The following is a 23356-nucleotide window of genomic DNA, read 5'->3' on the forward strand; positions in this document are numbered from 1 at the left end:
TTTCAAACTCCTGAGGGGGAACATGTTTTGTCATCCCCTCTTCACAACTGTCTTGGTGTGCTTGGACCATGTTAGTTTGTTGGTGATGTGGACACCAAGGAACTTGAAGCTCTCAACCTGCTCCACTGCAGCCCTGTTGATGAGAATGTGGGCGTGCTCAGTCCTCTTACACATCACAGGCTGGGAGCAGTGGCTGCTGCAAAGCAGCGCACCGGGAAAAATGAGGGGTATAGTGCCTTGCTCAAGGGCACAACGGCAGAAGGTAGCATATGGGATATTGAAGCCGGTAACCCAAATGAAAAAAAGAGACAAACACTTATTTCAGTAAAAGTCTTTACTTGCACATAATTGTCACAATGTAAAATCTTGCAACAAGGGGGCTGAAGTTGTCTACCAGGACATAGTCTTCTCCCTAAAACATTGCTTACCTTAGCTCCTCCCCAGCTAAACCTCAACGCAATAACAAGCTTAGAATTCTTGGTACCCCAGCATTGCGATATGACATTCGTGAATATTGATCACATTCAAAATACAGAGAAGCAAGGTAATCATTGTAAAGCTACAACTCACATTCTATCTACAAAGCTGCAGATTTCCCCTCTTCTAGCCTATAAATGATGCATTCATCAAGCCTTTTTGGTATTTACATTGCCAGAGAAGAGTTCCATATCGATTGTCTGTGGGTAAAGCCTACAAGAGAGGCCAGGGGTGTTGGCTTGCATGTTAGTTGCACACACTACTAGACAAAGCATGTTCACTTTATTGAGACAGAGTGCAACAAGGTTCAGAGACCGTTTGGCTTTACTGCCTGTGTCAACATTGCAAAAGGTCTACAGCACCCCCTCGTGGCCGTCCTAACATTGAAGACAACATGAGAGGTCCATCAGAGGGAGGTTGTTCCTGAAATCCGGTCCTGCCGTTTCTGAAGCTGCATTTACTGGGGCTGAATATGGGCCTTAGTCAACAAGGGATGGTGGAGGGATGTTTCCCATAGCCTCGGGCTTGGAGTACAGCAGTCAGACTATACTAACCCACTGAGGTACGGAGGATACAGGTACAGAGCACAGACTGTTATACAATGCCCCACAACCTGCTGCTGTGCATGAGCACACACACACACACACACACACAAAATAGGAACACATGAATGCTCAAAATTAACAACCTAAAGAAAAATCAACATGTTTAAAGTTGTTTTATACACACACACACACATTTAATATAATATATAATTGAGACAATGTCTTCCAAAGTTATGGAATAGGTGGACCAAAAGGGAACAACTTAAATCAAAAACAAAGACAAATGAAATGTTCCATGAGTGAAGGAATCTTTTTTTTTTAAAGGCAAAAAAGGCTTATTAGTCTGTCTTATATTACTAAAAAATACCAACCACAACCTTCAATATCAACCTCGATGAGTCTAGCTTGGCCTCATCACAAATAATAATTGATTCATGATTAAAATGTTTTCATCCTTAAATATGGGAACATTCCAATGATTTAAAAAACAACAGATCTTTCTCATGACCATTCTAACCACCAGGGGAACAAGTCAATCCACAGGGCTGCTGAAGCAACAACTCCACCACCTCTCTTTTCCCTTTAAAACTCTCATTGACTGTGCTGTAGTGTCCTTTCTTCTCCTTGTTTAGCCGACATGCAGAATCCAAAGATATCCATGCAGATGCATAAACATAAGATGTTGAAATTCAAATGGTTGTTCATACATTCTCTTCCACACACTCAAAACCATTCATATACACAGTGCAAGCAGAGAAATGGCTACCCCTCGAGGTACACACACACACAGACTTCTTCTTACCCCACTCCCGACCCGCTTTCCCTCTGTAGGAACAGTCCACACGATTTGTAACAGCAAGTTTCAGCAAGAGCACTTGTAAGTTGCAGAAATATGGCTTTTAAAACCGTAACAATCAAAATAAAAAGGAGGTTAAATATTTTTCACCCTCCCCCCCAACATATTTTTCTTGTTCTTTCATGTGTTTCTACATTTGTTTGGATGATTAAAACCATTTTTTTTATCCAGTAGTAAAAAAAACATCTGCAGTGTATGGGAGGATTGATGTGTTGCTTGTCAGAGTGTTTGTGTGTGTTGGACAGGTGCAGCATGCATTTGGCTGGTGGTGAGGTGGTATTTGCTGGCATAACCCAGGGATGGTAAAGTGTTATCGATGTTTTGATGTGCCCAGTGTAGTAGTAGTGTGGAGGGCAGACAGGCGGGGTCCTGCAGGCATGGCCAAGGGCAGCCCTGTCCTGTTCCACCTGGTCCCGTCAGAATGAGAGACAGGGCCACCAGTCTATCCACACAGGCCTGCTGAGGTCAGTCATCATGTCATGCTCTAGGATCCATGTTTTCACCACTTCCCGGTGTGTGTGTGTGTGTGTCTTGTGCGAGTGTTTGTTTGAGAGTGTGTCAGTTTGTGTGCGCGCGCTCACCCATTTCCCCAGCAGTGCTAGTGTGTGTGAACGTGTGCTAGCTTGCCTGCTCATGTGAGTGTGTGTGCGAGAGAGGTCAGTCCCGTATGCTGGCGGAGTAAGAGAACTGAGGGAAGTGTGTGCGCTGGTCCTGGTCTTCTGCGTCTAAGCTGTGGTCTGGAGTAGACAGAAACCAGGAGATTTAATACACAAACAAGGACATTTTTTATTTTTCTTCCCACAATTAAAAAACATTTTTAACAGTGAGACAAACACAGAGACAGACACACTCAACTCACACTTGTCCGGGGGCGTTACGGTGATGGTCTGTGCCGTGAACTCATCGTCAAAGTACCGCGTATCCGTCTCCGACGTCACCTGGGGCTTGAAGGGAGGCAAGAGCTTCCTCTCTACCACATCCTGCCAGTTGATGGTGGTGAAGAACATATGAGTCATCACGTCCTTGGCATCTTCTTGTCCACCTCCAAGCCTACAAAATTATCAGTCATCATCAGCATCGTCCCTATTTTCTTCAATAAATAAATAAATATATACATAAATATAAAAGACAAACACACACCTCTGCTTGGGGTCCTTTTTGAGCAGGCCAGCAAGCAGGGCCTTGGCTTCGGGGGCCAGGTTCTTGGGGAAGCGGATCTCCTCCATGAGAATGAGCTCAAACAACCGCTCGTGGTCCTGGTTGTAGAAGGGCAGTCGACCGCACATCATCTCGTACATGACCACACCCAGACCCCACCAGTCCACCGCTCGGCCGTAGTCATTGTCCTCTAATACCTGGAGGAGAGGGGAGAGAGCGACAACTGACAAAGAGAAATAGCAAATCCAATTCTATGGAAGCCATGGCACTGTCTCTCTTTCTCCATCTGTTGCAATGTGAACAATGAACTATTTGCAGACCGGCTGTCTATTCCTGTTGATAATCATTTACTTTCCAATGGTAGAGTTATTAACTTGTATGTTAAGCATTCTTTGCTGGATAGAGAATTATTGACTGTAAACCAATCCAAGACGAGAAACCAGCAAGGAATGCATCTGGAATTGTTAACTGGACACACTGCCATGTACTGTTCAAAGCACAACTAGAATGTATGATTGTGTTCACTGTGCTGTACCTCAGGTGCAAGGTATTCTGGAGTACCACAAAAGGTCTTCATGGTAGCCCCATCTGTGATTCCCTCTTTACACAGTCCAAAATCTGTGATCTTTATGTGTCCATCTTTATCCAGCATTAAGTTCTCCAGCTGGGAGAGAAAGAGGAAGACGGAGAGAACGAAGAGTGAGTGACCACAGGAGAGTCAGCAGCAGAAAACACCACCGCTGACATGACAGCTAACTGTAGAATGTACCACAGACTTACAGGCTTTTCACCAAGAGGCTGGTGCTCAAATCAAATCACAATGTATTGTCGCATACACATATTTATATATGATGGGATGTATAGACTTTATGGACAGTATGTGGACAGAATATGTAGTATATCTGAAGAATACGTAGGATAGAATAGTAACACACACACAGCTATAGCTGAATAGAATGGACTTGACTAGAATACAGTATATACACATATGAAATGGGTAAAACACTATGGAAACATCTCAAACAATAGGAAATATGGGCTGTTTTCCTTGACCCAGATTAAGCAGTCTGTGGTAGGATTTAGCCTAGTCCTAGACTAATTCAGAAGCACTTTTAGTCCAAGACTAGGCTTCATCTGGGTCCAGGAAAACAGACCATATTTCGTATTGTGCGAAATGTTAGTCTTGAGAATATACTTTCAATGTGAGGAGGTGCTTGTAAATGTATGAGCAAGTCAGGGAAACATCAGCCAGACTTCCAGTCCCATTTGGTAGACAGACAGGGAAGCGGCCATTACCTTAAGGTCTCTGTAGACAACGTCCCGTGAGTGGAGGTACTCCAGCGCAGACACAATCTCTGCACCGTAGAACCGTGCCCGGTCTTCTGTGAACACACGGTCTCGCGACAAGTGAAAGAACAGCTCTCCTCCGTTTGCATATTCCATCACAAAGCATAGCCGGTCATGTGTTTGGAACGCGTATTTCAGTGTCTGTGTGGGAGGGGGGGAGAGTCAGAATTAGTGACCACATTTGAAATCAGGTGGCTCCTTGGTGAAATGTTGTAATCAGTGTTCAGTAAGGTCAGATGACGTCAGATAGGAACTCACCGTTAAGAAGGGATGCCTTGTATTCTGAAGGACTCTGCTTTCTGTTACCGTGTGTGCTACCTCATCCTTATGGAACACGTCACACAAAAACACCATGAGGGACAGACATTCACCCAGCAGTGTACAGCTGGACTTGGACTTCTGAGCCACTCAAGAACCCACAATAGAACCAAGAAGTAACAGTCATCAAAAGCAGCATACTTCCATGGGTATGGTGCAGAAGTCTGGCCTCGTACAGAATGGAACACTTTTCCCTATATAGTGCACTACTACTTTTGACCAGCGCCCTATGGGTACCGGTCAAAAGTAGCGCCATATATATGGAACCATTTGGACGCCTCTGTCTTAGCGACTATCATTTCCTTTGATGCCAAATGGTTACCTTAGCGATGATGACTTCTTTCCTCAGGATCTTCATGGCGTAGTACATTCCTGTGGCCTTCTCCTTCACCAGAATCACTTTACCAAACGTTCCCTTCCCCAGCAGCTTCAGGTAGTCAAAGTCACTCATGGTCTGGGGGGGGGGGGACAAAGACCATGAGAGTTCAGATCTCAGGCTTATTCAAGACAGTTTGGATGACAGGATTTATTTGACCATGACAATTACAGAGTATAAGTAATAAAGAGTTTACATAGACCTGCACAACGGTTTTAGATGAAGAACGGGCAGAGAATGGAGCAGAAAACGCACCAACACACACTATGGCCCAGGTCACATAGGGAGATGGTAAACCAGCTGTGATGAGGTACTGTTACTAAGGAGGAGATATTCAGAACTAGGATACAGAGTTTCCAATGGACAAAAGCAGCCACATCTAGAGGAGGGCTGTTGGACAAACACAAAGAGCACTGACAGGTCTGCTAGGTTGGTAGGGGGACAGGTCTGCTAGAGGGACAGGAGGGAAGGTCTGCTAAGGGGACAGGTTTGCTAGGGGGACAGGAGGGAAGGTCTGCTAGAGGGACAGGAGGGAAGGTCTGCTAAGGGGACAGGTTTGCTAGGGGGACAGGAGGACAGGTTTGCTAGGGGGACAGGAGGACAGGTCTGCTAGGGGGACAGGAGGACAGGTCTGCTAGGGGGACAGGTCTGCTAGGGGGACAGGTCTGCTAGGGGGACAGGTCTGCTAGGGGGACAGTGACAGGTCTGCTAGGTTGCTAGGGGGACAGTGACAGGTCTGCTAGGTTGGTAGGGGGACAGTGACAGGTCTGCTAGGTTGCTAGGGGGACAGTGACAGGTCTGCTAGGTTGGTAGGGGGACAGTGACAGGTCTGCTAGGTTGCTAGGGGGACAGTGACAGGTCTGCTAGGTTGCTAGGGGGACAGTGACAGGTCTGCTACGTTGGTAGGGGGACAGTGACAGGTCTGCTAGGTTGGTAGGGGGACAGTGACAGGTCTGCTAGGTTGGTAGGGGGACAGGAGGACACTGACCACTTTATTGCGGGACTTGGACATGGCCACCTCCATCTCCTCCATGCTGCTGCAGTCGCTGGGGGAGCCAAACGTGATGTCCATGGGCGCCTCTTCCTCTCGCGTCTTCAGGCCGTTGGCCACCGCTTGGATCGCCCGCATCCATTCCTCCCTGGAAGGAGAGAAGAGGTTAAATGTAGATCACTTCAAGCCCAAAAGACATGAATGTACATTGACTGAGTGTGCGTGCGTGGATACGGTGGGGATGAGGGTGATAAACTAATGAGGTCAATTGAGGTTAGTAATGGGGTCAATTGCAGACCTCTAATCCTGAAAGTTGGTTTAGTAAAAATAATACAACTTGGAGAAGGAGGGCATTGCCCAGTTTACAGAGAAACAAACACCCATTCAACTCTTCCATGTTGTCCCTGCCTCTGGACCTTTCCGTTCTCACCTTTCCTCGTTACTCTCCACATGGAAGGTGCGCTCTATGACTGTGGTCCACTGTAGGCAGCGGATGACAAACGTGTTGGGCCTGGGCCGTTCTGTCTTCATCAGCTGGCACTCTGCAGACAGGGAGTAATAGAGAGGTTAGAGTGTGCTACTGTAGACAGTGGGTGAATCTCAATAGTCATCCCTCCATTCCTCTCCTCTGGTCTTCTCTAAACCTCCTCAAAACGTCACCTTATGATGTGAGGAGAAGATTCCAGGAGAGGAAACACAAGGAATAATAAAAAAAATCTACAAAATAAAAAAAACTTTGAGAGCCAATCTGTGTGAACACCACCAAGCAACTCTCTTCCAAGTACCACCAGGCTCTAGAAGTTGGCCCAAAAATGACAGAGACCAACCTGCCACAGAGAAGTTGTTGAGGGGTGGGAGGCTGTGGTCGGACGACATCTCTGGTTTCTCCTTGTAGCCGATGAAGGAGCCATCACTCTTCAGGATGAAGTACCGCGGCCTCCACGTCTTAATGTACTCTCCTGCAGAGCGCGGGAGTTAGAGAGAGGGGGGAGAGCGCGGGAGTTAGAGAGAGGGGGGAGAGCGCGGGAGTTAGAGAGAGGGGGGGAGAGCGCGGGAGTTAGAGAGAGGGGGGGAGAGCGCGGGAGTTAGAGAGAGGGGGGGAGAGCGCGGGAGTTAGAGAGAGGGGGGGAGAGCGCGGGAGTTAGAGAGAGGGGGGGAGAGCGCGGGAGTTAGAGAGAGGGGGGGAGAGCGCGGGAGTTAGAGAGAGGGGGGGAGAGCGCGGGAGTTAGAGAGAGGGGGGGAGAGCGCGGGAGTTAGAGAGAGGGGGGGAGAGCGCGGGAGTTAGAGAGAGGGGGGGAGAGCGCGGGAGTTAGAGAGAGGGGGGGAGAGCGCGGGAGTTAGAGAGAGGGGGGGAGAGCGCGGGAGTTAGAGAGAGGGGGGGAGAGCGCGGGAGTTAGAGAGAGGGGGGGAGAGCGCGGGAGTTAGAGAGGGGGGGAGAGCGCGGGAGTTAGAGAGGGGGGGAGAGCGCGGGAGTTAGAGAGAGGGGGGGAGAGCGCGGGAGTTAGAGAGAGGGGGGGAGAGCGCGGGAGTTAGAGAGAGGGGGGGAGAGCGCAGGAGTTAGAGAGAGGGGGGGAGAGCGCAGGAGTTAGAGAGAGGGGGGGAGAGCGGGAGTTAGAGAGAGGGAGTTAGAGAGCCGGGCGTTAGAGAGGGGGGAGAGCAGGAGTTAGAAGGGCACAAGGGCCATACATATTAGGGTTTATGTTTAACTAATTCTGAGTAAAGTGGACACAGTGTCTTAGAAACAGAGTAACAGACAGTGAAACAGCAACTAGTGAAGCTCAGCTCACCCCTCTTATGGAGCCAGCCCTCTCTGACCACACTGATGTCGTTCATGCTGGGGCAGAGGACGGAGGGTTGCTGGGTGTCAGGGTGGGGTCACAGGGGGAATAGGGGGGGAAGGGGAGCTGTGACTGTTGGCGAAGGGCGTCAGATGTGTCTCTAACAAAAACGTCTCAATACCTAGGGGACAGAAAGACCACAAAGATAAAAGATATTAGCCACAATTGAAAGAGGATACATTTTCATTGATTATAAAAAATGAAAAACTGAATACTGATGATCATGAAAACATGTCACTGTGTTGGCTTATGACAATGGAAAATAATTGCCCGCATGACGATTACATAAACATCACTTCCCAAGATGTGTGTGTAATGTAAACTGGAAATAAGAGGCACTGTCAGATAGGAAAAACACTGTTGCGTGGCAGAGGGTGTGGCAATGAGCGTGGTTGATCGTCGGGGCGGCTACATTTTAGAGGCACCCCATCTTGGCGCCGCAGAAGCCAATTTCCTGCAATTGTACACATTTCTCCATTGAGCTGAGAGACCATTTTGCCGTTTTAAAGCTAGTTTCCTGCAATTCTATAGATTTTGCCCGGTGTTCTTTTCCTCAAAACATAAAATGAATACTTCTAAATTCATTGTTTTTGGAATATTCTATTCTCCCTGACTGTCAAGCTTCTATTTTGTTAGTTCTTAAAGATTATATTAAAAAAATGTATATTAGGTCCATTATCTTCTCTACATAGTTAACACGTTTTTCCATCTCAAAAAGTAATAAAGAATAACTTAGGCGACATGAAAAAAAAAAACGTAGGATTACAACAGCAGAAGGCTACTTTGTGATGATCACCTGTACAATGGAAGTGTAAGGGATTGCACATTACAGCCTTAATCTAATTAAATCAATTTTAAAAACAGGGTTTAGACAAATCACATTTACATTTGAAGTCGGAAGTTTACATACACCTTAGCCAAATACATTTAAACTCAGTTTTTCACAATCCCTGACATTTAATCCTAGTAAAAATCCCCTGTTTTAGGTCAGTTAGGATCACCACTTCATTTTAAGAATGTGAAAAGTCAGAATAATAGTAGAGAGAATGATTTATTTCAGCTTTTATTTCTTTCATCACATTCCCAGTGGGTCAGAAGTTTGCATACACTCAATTAGTATTTGGTAGCATTGCCTTTAAATTGTTTAACTTGGGTCAATCGTTTCAGGTAGCCTTCCACAAGCTTCCCACAATAAGTTGGGTGAATTTTGGCCCATTCCTTCTGACAGAGCTGGTGTAACTGAGTCAGGTTTGTAGGCCTCCTTGCTCACACACGCTTTTTCAGTTCTGCCCACACATTTTATATGGGATTGAGGTCAGGGCTTTGTGATGGCCACTCCAATACCTTGACTTTGTTGTTTTTAAGCCCTTTTGCCACAACTTTGGAAGTATGCTTGGGGTTATTGTCCATTTGGAAGACCGATTTGCAACTAAGCTTTTACTTCCTGACTGATGTCTTGAGATGTTGCTTCAATACATCCACGCAACTTTTAGCACCAAAGTACATTCATCTCTAGTAGACAGAACACGTCTCCTTCCTGAGCGGTATGGTCCCATGGTGTTTATACTTGCGTACTATTGTTTGTACAGATGAACGTGGTACCTTCAGGCGTTTGGAAATTGCTCCCAAGGACGAACCAGACTTGTAGAGGTCTACAATGTTTGTTGAGGTCTGAGATTTCTTTCGATTTTCCCACGAAGTGGAAGACCCATTCGCAACCAAGCTTTAACTTCCTGACTGATGTCTTGAGATGTTGCTTCAATATATCCACATAAGTTTCCTGCCTCATGATGCCATCTATTTTGTGAAGTGCACCAGTCCCTCCTGCAGCAAAGCACCTCCATAACATGATGCTGCCACCCCCGTGCTTCATGGTTGGGATAGCCTAGTGCATATCTAGCAGCCATTATTGGCTTCCTAGGCTACATATTATCGTCATATATACAATAAATTCCGGACTATAAGCCGCAACTTTTTTCCCAGGCTTTGAACCTCGCGGCTTAAACAATGACGCGGCTAATATATGGATTTTTCCCGCTTTCAAATTTTTTTCCTCCAAAAAAAAACATTCTGTGACGTGCTCAGTTTTTTGGCAGCATGAAGCTTTCATTAGACCAATGAAATTGCCGAATGGGTTAAGGTCAAACAACTTTTTTGTTTACTGTTTAGATTAAATAGAGCGCTCTCAAACATCCCATCATTCTGATTACGGTAGTCATTTTGTCACTCTCATCATGGCAAAGACACGGAGAAATGCATATGATGCAGCTTTCAAGTTGAAGGCGATTGATCTGGCTGTTGGAAAAGGAAATGGAGCTGCTGCACGGGAGCTTGGTCTTAATGAGTCGATGATAAGACGTTGGAAACAGCAGCGTGAGGGATTGACTCAGTGCAAAAAGACAACTTACTGCTAATTTTTATTTTAAGCCATGTTTCATTAAAGCCCATTTATTTTTGTTACAAGCCGTGTTTCGTTAAAGCCTGTGTAAAGTTAATTTGTTTCAATGTACCGGTAGGCACCTGCGGCTTATAGACATGTGCGGCTTATGTTAAAAAAAAATAATAATAATAATAATAATAATAATAATAATAATATATATATATATATATATATATTTTAAATTCAGTGGGTGCAGCTTATATTCAGGTGCGCTTAATAGTCTGGAAATTACAGTAGCTATTTCTGTACATAACCAATGTTTACAGTTACACCCCTGTCTCTGCATGACCATTTTTTTTTCTCTCAAAACATCTTGAGTAGTCCGATGGTTCCCAGAATATATTGTTTGCAACTTAGTCGGCTTTCCACCTCTGGGGGTACTTGAGAAGACTCATGAGACCATAGTCTAACTGGTAGAATATACATAAGTGGGTACTTCAGTGGTACTCTGGACATAACAAAATGTACTTGATGTTACAGGAACTGAAAAAGGTTGGGAAACCATTGCTCTACAGGACAGCAAGGCTATTTAAAGTAATTTTTTGTAGAATTCATACCATCTTAAGGTTAAAATCACTTTTCATAATTCAGCTGCTTGGCTCAGGATCATTTTAATACTACGCTACAATTGCACCAACCCTAGCAGTCGTGACAACCTCACGTGCCTAGCAAGAGACAACAATAATCATGTCCTTCATGTAAATGTTATCCAACATATAGACGTTAATGCTCAGGACAGTACAATAACATAGTCGCCCCCCCCCCACCCCCAAAAGAGCAAACATAAAACATGCAGATAGTGAGAAACTTTAAGTGAAATAATCTGTCTGTAAACAATGTTGGAAAAATGACTTGTGTCATGCACAAAGTAGATGTCCTAACCAACTTGCCGAAATTATAGTTTGTTAACAAGAAATTTGTGGAGTGGTTGAAAAACGAGTTTTAATAACTTAAGTGTATGTAAACTTCCGACTTCAACTGTAGATAAAAGTATTCAGAGCCTTTATTCAGTACTTTATTGAAGCACCTTAGGTAGCAATTTACAGCCTCAAGTCTTCTTGAGTATGACGCTACAAGCTTGGCACACCTGTATTTGGGGAGTTTCTCCCATTCTTTGCAGATCCTCTCAAGCTCTGTCAGGTTGGATGGGGAGTGTCGCTGCACAGCTATTTTCAGGTCTCTCCAGAGATGTTCAATAGGGTTCAAGTCCAAGCTCTGGCGGGGCCACTCAAGGACTTTCAGAGACTTGTCCCGAAGTCACTCCTGTGTTGTCTTGGTTGTGTGCTTAGAGTCGTTGTCCTATTGAAAGGTGAACCTTCGCCCCCAGTCTGAGGTCCTGAGCGCTCTGGAGCAGGTTTTCATCAAGAATCTCTCTGAACTTTGCCTCATTCAGCTTTCACTCGATCCTGACTAGCCTCCCAGTCCCTGTCACTGAAAAACATCTCCACAGCATGATGCTGCCACCACGCTTCACAGTAGGGGTGGTGCCAGGTATCCTCCAGTAGTAGTTCTTGGCATTCAGGCCAAAGAGTTCAATCTTGGTTTCATCAGACCAGAGAATCTTGTTTCTCATGGTCTAAGAGTCTTTAGGTGCCTTTTGGCACGCTCAAAGCGGGCTGTTATGTGCCTTTTACTAAGGAGTGGCTTCCGTCTGGCCACTCTACCATAAGGGCCTGATTGCTGCTGCAGAGATGGGGGAACCTTCCAGAAGGACAACCATCTACACAGAGGAACTCTGGAGCTCTATAGAGTGACAATCGTGTTCAAATCAAAATCAAATAAAATTGTATTTGTCACATGTGTCGAATACAACCTTACAGTGAAATGCATACTTACAAGCACTTAACCAAGAATGCTTTAAGAAGTTAAGAAAAAAAGATTTAAAAAAATAGAAAATAAAATTAACAAATAATTGAACAGCAGCAGAAAAATAACAATAGCGAGGCTATATACAGGGCGTATCGGTACAGAGTCAATGTGTGGGGGCACCTGTTAGTCGAGGTAATTGAGGTAATATGTACATGTAGGTAGAGTTAAAGTGACTATGGAAAGACAAACAGATAGTAGCAGCAGCATAAAAGAGGGGTCTGGGTCACCCTTTGGTTAGCTGTTTAGGAGCCTTATGGCTTTAGGGGTAGAAGCTGCCTTTTGGACCTAGACTTGGTGCTCCGGGTTCTTGGTCGACTTCCTGGCCAAGGCCCTTCTCTCCCGATTGCTCAGTACTAGGAGGAGTCTTGGTGGTTCCAAACTTCTTCCATTTAAGAACAATGGAGGCCACTGTGTTCTTTGGTCCTGTAATGCAGCAGAATTTTCTTGGTACCCTTCCCCAGATCTGCGCCTCGACACAATCCTCTCTTCGAGCTCTACGGAAAATTCCTTCGACCACATGGCTTGGTTTTTGCTCTGATATGCACTGTCAACTGTGGTGTGTATCTTTCATCATCATGTCAAATCGATTGCATTTACCACAGGTGGAAACAGGATGCACCAGAGCTCAAATTCAAGTCTCATAGCCAAGGGTCTGAATAATTATTATATTTTTTCACCCCTTTTTCATGATATCCAAATTGGTAGTTACAGTCTTGTCCCATCGCTGCAACTCCCGTACGGACTCGGGAGAGCCGAAGGTCGAGAACCGTGCGTCCTTTGAAACATGACCCCGCCAAGACGCACTGCTTCTTGACACAACGCACGCTTAACCCAGAACCCAGCCACACCAGTGTGTCGGAGGAAACACCGTACACCTGGCGACCGTGTCAGCGTGCATTGCGCCCGGCCCACCACAGGAGTCACTAGAGCGAGATGGGACAAGGACAAACCGGCCGGCCAAACCCTCCCTTAACCCAGACGACGCAGGGCCAATTGTGCGCCGCCACATGGGTCTCGCGGTCGAGACAGGCTGGAACACAGCCTGGGATCGAATCAGGATCTATAGTGATGCAGATAGCACTGCGATGCTGTGCTTTAGAACGCTGCGCCACTCGGGATGCTAGGGTCTGAATACTTATGTACATAATGAAACTGTTTTAATTGTGTTCCTAAATTTGCTAAAATGTTTAAAAACCTGTTTTCGCTTTGTCATTATGGGGTATTGTGTGTAGATGAGGGAAAAAAAGTATGTAATCAATTTTATAATAAGGCTGTAACTTAACAAAATGCGTAAAAAGGTGTCAATACTTCCTGAATGCACTGTAAATGTGTTTGTAACATTTTCAGTGGCCATTTTTAAAAGTAGTCCTTGTGCATAGCTCTATCGTTTGTTAAAACCTCTTAAGGATCGGACCCTTTTTTCAATTTCTGCCTAAAATGACCAAATCTAACTGCCTGTAGCTCAGGACCTGAAGCCAGGATATGCATATTCTTGATACCATTTGAAAGGAAACACTTTGAAGTTTGTGGAAATGTGAAATTAATGTAGGATAATTTAACATTAGATCTGGTAAAAGGTAATACAAAGAAAATAAACATGAGTTTTGTTTTTGTACCATCTTTGAAATACAAGAGAAAGGCCATAATGTATTATTCCAGCCCAGGTGCAATTTAGATTATGGCCACTAGATGGCAGCAGCGTGTGTGCGCAAAGTTTTAGACTGATCCAATGAACTACTACATATCTGTTCAAAATGTCATAACATATGCTCTAACTGTTCCAAACCGTTTTGGATAGGAAGCATGCGGACGCCTTTACAGGCACGCAGGTGTAAAATGAGAGCAAAAAAAATTGGACCATCAAGGCTGACATGTTTTTTATTAAACCATCAAGTCTCTGTGCTGACTGACTCCTCTTTCTGATTCTGGCCCGTGTGTATGTGAATCCTCATCACCAGAAAGTGTTGGGTCTGTGTCTGTTCTGCAGCCAGCTCTGTTCAGTTAGAGCCCAGCGGCCACCTGTCTCAGCTTTCCCTGGCACAGGCTGGCCGTACTCCCGGTTACCATGGGCACCGCACTGGACTACCAAATAATCCCCACCTTGTGATGCACTACCCACCGGCTGTTACACAACTAGGCAACACAATCAAATAACTGCCAGCTACCTTTCAACTCCCCACCCCCTGCTGCTGCTTCCTTATCTCATTTACCCAACTCATACACACGTGAAGTCCTCTAGAGCAGGGATATCCAAACTTTTTCACTCGGGCCGCCATGCCAGCATTGGGGAAGATCCTGCCTCCCCCCGCGCACGCTCCACGTATATTTCTATGCGCACAAGCACTGCTGATGACACAAACCGTTCACATCCCTCTTGTTGGTGGAGAAATTTTGCAGGTTTAAAGCAAATTTTCTTGCAATTATATACATTTTGCCATGTGTATTCATGTGATATTTGAGTGACTAAAACAATATGTAATGATGCAATACCCAAGGTGCATTCTACAATTACAACTTTAAAGAGTAAGTTGAGTTCCTGCCGACCCCTCAGTTTGGGAACCACTGCTCTAGAGGAACAAGACAAACAGAATTAGTGCTACCATCATGGTAGTAACATGACCTTATTGAGTGAAACCTTTTGCAGCTAGCTTGAGCTGTCGCCTCTTTTCCGTTTGTTTACCCATTACTCTGACTTCCAACTGACATGTCAAAGGAAAATGGCATGATGCTAGTCGTAATGACAGATGGAGGTAGGCTACAGTACTGGTACTCTGGTGTTGCCAGGTAAAGAGATGAGCTCTCTGCTGGTATGTCACTGGCGATTTGTTTTGTTCCAAGGGATGAGCAACATGTCTGAACACTGCAGTGTCAAATCTCAGATTAGACCTACAAAGCACAATCCAAACTGCAGCTCATCATGGCAACTGGTCTCTTGGCCAATAGATTTCCATGTGAGTTTCAAAGAATCACATGTGAAGTTGTTCCGCTTTAGATGAGCTTTTCCCTACATCAACTAATAGGTCAGACGTCTGTGGGGATCCAAAACATTCTGCTTTCTATCTCCAAGATGGCAGAAATAGCATAACATTATATATTTTAGTCATTTATTTGACATGCTGATTCAGAGCAACTTAGAGGAGCAATTACGGTTAAGTGCCTTGCTCAAGGGCACATCGACAGATTTTCTACCTAGTCAGCTCGGGGACCTTTGGTTACCGGCCCAAAGTTCTTAAAAGGAAAACTCCACCCATAAACTATTAGTTCATTATTAATATAGTCCCAAAATGTTTTGCATGCAGCAATCAAGTTTAAGACATTTAACTTTCAAAATAGAGACTAATGAAACAAATACCGAAAGATCATTTTTGGGTGAGACTTTCCTTTAACTGTTAGGCTACCTGCCTCCCCACAGGGGAACCAGCATTATCAATTCCTAGAAACACAATGGACAACACGTTCTGTTACAGGATAGGCTACATAGATCTAACCATATTCTATTGGGAGAGGAGTAGTCAAATGTTCAATGATCATTTGTTAACACAATAAAATGATAAACAGTGGGAGGGGCCTGACATTACACAGAAGTGACTGGTGTCTGTTTGAACTGTACTGTTTGCAGAGATAAAATAAAATGGATCCCTTGCACTTAGTCAATTCCAAATCCATTATTAAAATAATCAAGTGTAAATCTGTGGGCTATTTAATGGCTTGATTTTGATGATAGAACTGGGTACCAGTAAGACACTTGAATTGATACAAATTCAAACAGCACCAATAACAGCATCAACTAGGTGGGTAGGTTGCTACTTTCAAAAGAAAAACTAGGCTGTGGGTGATAACTTAGCTAAATAACATTACTGAATGAAACATATGAGGCTACTTCAACTGAAGCGGGCAAGCCTTAAATGACCGGGCCTTCTCTGAGTAACGTTACCTCGAACGGTGACCATGAATCGATATTACCCGACTCAACTCATCGTAAATAGTGGAGTTTAGTTTAATCGGCTAGGTTGCTATCTACACCTGCCCCTTGTAAAAATGTTGTTGACAGATCACCACTGCATGGAGGTGTGAGTGAATGAACAACAATGGATAATGGTTAGTTAACACACTCGGAACTAAGTTTGCCTCTGCAGGACCTGCTGTGAACAATGGCCGGTTGGCTAGCCATCGGGCTCTCTCTACCTAGCTACCAATGACTGTTGTTTACAAAATGAAGTTACAAATTAGCCATCCTGTATGGCCTACTGAAATGAATAGCTAACTAGCGTAGCTAGCTAACATTAACTAAGCAACGTTAGCAAGACAAAACGTTAACCTTAGTAGATTGCTAGTTACTTACTAAACATGCTATGATAATGCCAGATATTTGATAAAGCCAAAGATGCCGGTAACCTGTGATAAAGTTAGACAACTACCTGACCAATTTGTTCACATTAACGTTATCAACCAAACAAACTGCTATTTACCAACAAAGACGTAGTTGATTAGTCATTTTCAGCAGCTCTGTTGGTGGTCCAACATGGACTGAGAGACAAGACAAGGAGGGCCTTTAGGATCTGGCAAAAAAAACACTTGAATCAGTTATAGAACCCGTAGCCCTTTATGGTTGTGAGGTCTGGTGTCTGCTCACCAACCAAGAATTCACAAAATGGGACAAACACCAAATTGAGACTCTGCATGCAGAATTCTGCAAAAACATCCATCTTCCTTATACAACATAAAACACAAAATAAAGCATGCAGAGCAGAATTATGCAGATAAACGTTAATTATCAAAATCCAGAAAAGTGACGTTAAATTCTACAACCACCTGAAGAGAAGATTCCCTAACCTTCCATAACAAAGTCAACACCTTGAGAGATTAACCTAGAGAAGTCCCCTAAGCAAGCTGGTCTTGGGGCTCTGTTCACAAACAGACCTCACAGAGCCTCAGGACAGCAACACAATTAGACCCAACAAAATCATGAGAAAACAAAAAAGATAATTCTTTCCAATGTGTCAAGTAATTAACAAAAAAAACAGAGCAAACTAGAATGCTATTTGGCCCTAAACAGAGAGTACACAGAGGCAGAATACCTGACCACGTGACTGACCCAAAAGTAAGGAAAGCTTTGATTGACTATGTACAGACTCAGTGAGCATAGCCTTGCTATTGAGAGGCCACCCTAGGTAGACCTGGCTCTCAAGAGAAAACAGGCTTGTGCACACTACCCACAAAATGAGGCGGAAACTGAGCTGGATTTCCTAACCTCCTGCCAAATGTATGACCATATTAGAGACAGATTACGCAGACCCACAAAGAAATCGAAAACATATTACATTTTGCTGCCATATCTATTAGGTGAAATGCCACATTGTGCCATCACCGAAGAAAGATTTGTGACCTGTTAGCACAAGAAAAGGACAACCAGTGAAGAACAAACACCATCGTAAATACGACCCATATTTATGTGTATTTATTTTCCCTTTTGTACATCATTATGACACTATACATAGCCATATGACATTTAAAATGATTTTATTCCTTTGAAACTTTTGTGAATGTAATGTTTACTGTACATTTTGTATAGGTTATTTCACCTATTTATGATCTATTTCAATGCAAACATGTTTCCCATGCCAATAAAGCCATTTGAATTGAATAGTAAATTAACGGTTTACTGCCTATAGTTTTGGGTTGTTAGCAGCTAGCTGGCTAACATTCGCTAGTTAGTTCCTAACAGCTAGTTAGTTCCTAACAGCTAGTTAGTTCCTAGTTCCTAACAGCTAGTTATCAATCATTCGAGTTCTGCGTCGACTGACGATGAGCTCCTTACCTTGACTTCTTTAGATACTTTAGCCAGAGACCCTTTCCCCGAAATAATAGCAAACTGGATAACGCTCTCACGAAGTAGCAAATCCTCTGCAGATTCTCCAAGGTGGTGTATTGATCTCTGTCAGTGATCACACAACCTCCAAAAAATAACCAACGAATGCCAGCTGAGCTTGTTTTTCTACCCACAACGGCGGCGTGTTATTGCAGGTTAGTTAGCTAACTTAGCATAACGTTAGCTAGCAAGATAGTAAAACGGTGGGTCGGGTGAACTCGCGAATTGTACGTTAGTTGTTACTAGTCAAATTTTTAAGAATTACAAATCGTTATGATTTGGAATTACAGTTCATATGTATTTTTTTCCGGCATTATTGTTCTCCCTTTCACGTTATAACAATATTTTATTTTACCTTCAGTCCCCTGTTATTGCTGGTGCTTCAATTATAATCAGCAGGCCGCGTCCAAACCAGACAGAACAGCAACCCTCCACACGCGCACAAACAGGATATGACGTTTTGAGAGGCCATTCTACATGAAACAACTGGGAACTCGAAAAGAAACACCAACTAGTTGTTTGCACTTGAAAGGAGAAACTACAAAATACAATCTGTCATGGCACTCAAAATTGATGATGTATTTGGGGCGGCAGGTAGCCTAGTGGTTAGAGCGTTGGACTAATAACCGAAAAGTTGCGAGATCGAATCCCTGACCTGACAAGGTCAAAATCTGCCGTTCTGCTCATGCACAACCCAGTTAACCCACTAGGCCTTCTTTGAAAATAAGAATTTGTTCATAACTGACTTGCCTAGTTAAATAATGCAAGGATCCCATTACAATATCTGATATTATCAACATTTGTCAAGTTCTTCTATGAAAACCTTTACAACTCACAATTTCAGGAAGATGGCAGTGAAAGCTACATTTGCCACATTCAGAATTACGTCCCTGTAATTGAAGGTTAGTTCCACTGTTTGCGATACACTTGTGTGAATCGAAGAAATTAGAGAGGCTTTGAATTCAATGAAAAAAGGGAAATAACCTGGCCCTGATGGCCTGTCAGATTAATTCTATAGGCAGTTTTAGGATACTAGAATACCCTATTTTTAATATGTTTCAAGGTTTCACTGAAAATTGTAAAATGGTCTCCACTATGAAAAAGGGCCTTATTTCACTGATTCTGAAGCCTGATAAATACCCTTCTTTCATTGACAATTGGAAACCAATTACTTTATTAAATATTGATTACAAATTGATTGCTCTGGTTTATGACAAAATATGTATGAAGGGCCGTCACTTAAGCGCCAACATTCGTTTAGTCTTCAGATGCAATTGACTCAGATGCTGTCATTTTAGTTTTGGACTTCTGTAAAACCTTTGACACAATTGAACATGAATTTCTCGGTCTCTTACACTTTTTGGTTTTGTGGAAAATGTCATTCACATTTTTTACATAGATAAATAGTTCTGTGATATTAAACCTTAATACTTCCAAAATATTCAGTATCAACAGAAGTGTACAACAGGGATGCCAAATTGCAGCCTTTTTATTCATTTTGGTCCTAATGAGAGACAGTTTCATAATAGCGCTTGATAGTTTTTGTGACCGCACTTGAAGAAACTTTAAAAGTTCTTGATATTTTCCGGATTGACTGACCTTCATGTCAGGTTAAAGTAATGATGGACTGTCATTTCTCTTTGCTTATTTGAGCTGTTCTTGCCATAATATGGAGTTGGTATTTTACCAAATAGGCCTATCTTCTGTACACCACAACTACCTTGTCACAACACAACTGATTGTCTCAAACGCATTAATAAGGAAAGAGATATCACAAATTAACAAGGCACACCTGTTAATTGAAATGAATTCCAGGTGACTACCTCATGAAGCTGGTTGAGAGAATGCCAAGAGTGTGCCAAGCTGTCATCAAGGCAAAGGGTGGCTACTTTGAAGAATCTCAAATATAAATTATATTTTGATTTGTTTAAAACTTTTTTGGTTACTACAGTTGAAGCCGGAAGTTTACATACACTAAGGTTGGAATCATTAAAATCCGTTTTTCAACCACTCCACACATTTCTTGTTAACAAACTATAGTTTTGGCAAGTCGGTTAGGACATCTACTTTGTGCATGACACAAGGAATTTTTCCAACAATTGTTTACAAACAGATTGTTTCACTTATCATTCACTGTATCACAATTCCAGTGGGTCAGAAGTTTACATACACTAAGTTGACTGTGCCTTTAAACTGCTTGGAAAATTCCAGAAAATGATGTCATGGCTTTAGAAGCTTCTGATAGGCTAATTGACATCATTTGAGTCAATTGGAGGTGTACCTGTGGATGTATTTCAAGGCCTACTTTCAAACTTAGTGCCTCTTTGCTTGACATCATGGGAAAATCAAAAGAAATCAGCCAAGACCTCAGAAAAAAAATGGTGGACCTTCACAAGTCTACTTCATTCTTGGGATCAATTTCCAAAGGCCTGAAGGTACCACGTTCATCTATACAAACAATAGTACGCAAGTATAAACACCATGGGACCACGCAGCCATCATACCGCTCAAGAAAGAGACGTGTTCTGTCTCCTAGAGATGAACGTACTTTGGTGCGAAAAGTCCTAATCAATCCCAGAACAACAGCAAAGGACCTTGTGAAGATGCTGGAGGAAACGGGTACAAAAGTATCTACATTCACAGTAAAACGATTCCTATATCGACATAACCTGAAAGGCAACCTGAAAGGCCGCTCAGCAAGGAAGAAGCCACTGCTCCAAAACCGCCATAAAAAAAGCCAGACTACGGTTTGCAACTGCACATGGGGAAAAAGATTGTACATTTTGGAGAAATGTCCTCTGGTCTGATGAAACAAAAATAGGATTGTTTGGCCATATTGACCATTGTTATGTTTGGAGGAAAAAGGGGGAGGCTTGCAAGCCGAAGAACACCATCCCAACCGTGAAGCACGGGGGTGGCAGCATCATGTTGTGGTGTGCTTTGCTGCAGGAGGGTCTGGTGCACTTCACTGAATAGATGGCATCATGAGGCGGGAAAATTATGTGCATATATTGAAGCAACATCTCAAGACATCAGTCAGGAAGTTAAATCTTGGTCGCAAATGGGTCTTCCAAATGTACAATGACTCCAAGCATATTTCCAAAGTTGTGGCAAAATGGCTTAAGGATAACAAAGTCAAGGTATTGGAGTGGCCATCACAAAGCCCTGACCTCAATCCTATAGAAGATTTGTGGGCAGAACTGAAAAGGCGTGTGCGAGAAAGGAGGCCTACAAACCTGACTCAGTTACACCAGTTCTGTCAGGAGGAATGGGCCAAAATTCACCAAACGGAAGGCTTCTTGAAACGTTTGACCCAAGTTAAACAATTTAAAGGCAATGCTACCAAATACTAATTGAGTGTATGTAAACTTCTTACCCACTGGGAATGTGATGAAAGAAATAAAAGCTGAAATAAATCACTATCTACTATTATTCTGACATTTCACATTCTTAAAATAAAGTGGTGATCCTAACTGACTTAAGACAGGGAATTTTTACTAGGATTAAATGTCAGGTATTATTAAACTGAGTTTAAATATATTTAGCTAAGGTGTATGTAAACTTCTGACTTCAACTGTACATGATTCCATATGTGTTATTTCATAGTTTTTGATGTCTTCACTATTATTCTACAATGTAGAAAATACAGTAAAAATAAAGAAAAACCCTGGAATGAGCAGGTGTGTCCAAACTTTTGACTGGTACTGTACAGTCGTGGCCAAAAGTTTTGAGAATGACACAAATATTAATTTTCACAAAGTCTGCTGCCTCAGTTTGTGTGATGGCAATTTGCATATACTCCAGAATTTTATGAAGAGTGATCAGATGAATTGCAATTCATTACAAAGTCCCTCTTTGCCATGCAAATTAACTGAATCCCCAAAAAACATTTCCACTGCATTTCAGCCCTGCCACAAAAGGACCAGCTGACATCATGTCAGTGATTCTCTCGTTAACACACTGTCATGCTGATTGAGTTCGAATAACAGACTGGAAGCTTCAAAAGGAGGGTGGTGCTTGGAATCATTGTTCTTCCTCTGTCAACCATGGTTATCTGCAAGGAAACACATGCCGTCATCATTGCTTTGCACAAAAAGGGCTTCACAGGCAAGGATATTGCTGCCAGTAAGATTGCACCTAAATCAACCATTTATCGGATCTTCAACGAGAGCGGTTCAATTGTTGTGAAGAAGGCTTCAGGGCGCCCAAGAAAGTCCCACAAGCGCCAGGGCCGTCTCCTAAAGTTGATTCAGCTGCGGAATCAGGGCACCACCAGTACAGAGCTTGCTCTGGAATGGCAGCAGGCAGGTGTGAGTGCATCTGCACGCACAGTGAGGCGAAGACTTTTGGAGGATGGCCTGGTGTCAAGAAGGGCAGCAAAGAATCCACTTCTCTCCTGGAAAAGCATCAGGGTCAGACTGATATTCTGCAAAAGGTACAGGGATTAGACTGCTGAGAACTGGGGTAAAATCATTTTCTCTGATGAATCCCTTTTCCGATTGTTTGGGGCATCCGGAAAAAAGCCTTGTGTGGGGTTGCTTCTCAGCCAAGGGAGTGGGGTCACTCACACTTTTGCCTAAGAACACAGGCATGAATAAAGAATGGTACCAACACATCCTCCGAGAGCAACTTCTCCCAACCATCCAGGAACAGTTTGGATGAACAATGCCTTTTCCAGCATGATGGAGCACCTTGCCATAAGGCAAAAGTGATAACTAAGTAGCTCGGGGAACAAAACATTGATATTTTGGGTCCATGGCCAGGAAACTCCCCAGACCTTAATCCCATTGAGAACTTGTGGTCAATCCTCAAGAGGTGGGTGGACAAACAAAAACCCACAAATTCTGACAAACTCCAAGCATTGATTATGCAAGAATGGGCTGTCATCAGTCAGGATGTGGCCCAGAAGTTAATTGACAGCATGCCAGGATGGATTGCAGAGGTCCTGAAAAAGAAGGGCCAACACAGCAAATATTGACTCTTTGCATCAACTTCATGTAATTGTCAATAAAAGTCTTTGACACTTATGAAATGCTTGTAATTATACTTCAGTATTCCATAGTAACATCTGACAAAAATATCTAAAGACATTGAAGCAGCAAACTTTGTGGAAATTAATATTTGTGTCATTCTCAAAACTTTTGGCCATGACTGTATATATAAATAGTGCTGCATTCTCTATTAACCCACATGTTCCCTCTTTGAGGAATGGGAACAGAGGAAGAAAATGTAAAATAGACAAATGTTGCTCTAGAAATGTATTTAGCCTATT

At 43.3% G+C, this 23356-nt stretch overlaps 1 protein-coding gene across 2 annotated transcripts; it reads right to left on the minus strand.

The window, feature by feature from the left end:
• Positions 1–319: 319 nt before the first annotated feature.
• Positions 320–18574, minus strand: akt2 (v-akt murine thymoma viral oncogene homolog 2). Of its 2 annotated transcripts, none has more exons than XM_029715758.1 (12): positions 18440–18574; positions 7856–8027; positions 6896–7027; positions 6499–6610; positions 6066–6216; positions 5024–5155; positions 4642–4707; positions 4333–4524; positions 3572–3700; positions 3019–3233; positions 2738–2928; positions 320–2615 (listed from the first exon to the last, which is right to left on the minus strand). In XM_029715758.1, the coding sequence occupies exons 2-12, from the start codon at positions 7899–7901 to the stop codon at positions 2536–2538; spliced, it is 1446 nt and encodes a 481-aa protein (XP_029571618.1). In that variant the 5' UTR covers positions 7902–8027; positions 18440–18574; the 3' UTR covers positions 320–2535. The 2 variants fall into 2 exon arrangements, with proteins under 2 accessions (XP_029571618.1, XP_029571619.1); XM_029715759.1 differs by having other exon boundaries at positions 18034–18544.
• Positions 18575–23356: the final 4782 nt, after the last annotated feature.

The sequence above is a fragment of the Salmo trutta genome, chromosome 26, assembly GCF_901001165.1.
Source record: "Salmo trutta chromosome 26, fSalTru1.1, whole genome shotgun sequence".
Classification (NCBI taxonomy): Eukaryota; Metazoa; Chordata; class Actinopteri; order Salmoniformes; family Salmonidae; genus Salmo; species Salmo trutta.

Coding starts and splice junctions, on each gene's coding strand:
- akt2 (XM_029715758.1), bottom strand. CDS start 7,901: ATGAACGACATCAGTGTGGTCAGAGAGGGCTGGCTCCATAAGAGGG. Junction 6,217..6,498: donor GTGGAGAGTAACGAGGAAAG/GTGAGAACGGAA, acceptor CTCTCCTTCCAG/GGAGGAATGGATGCGGGCGA. Junction 4,708..5,023: donor AAGAAGTCATCATCGCTAAG/GTAACCATTTGG, acceptor GTGTTCCATAAG/GATGAGGTAGCACACACGGT.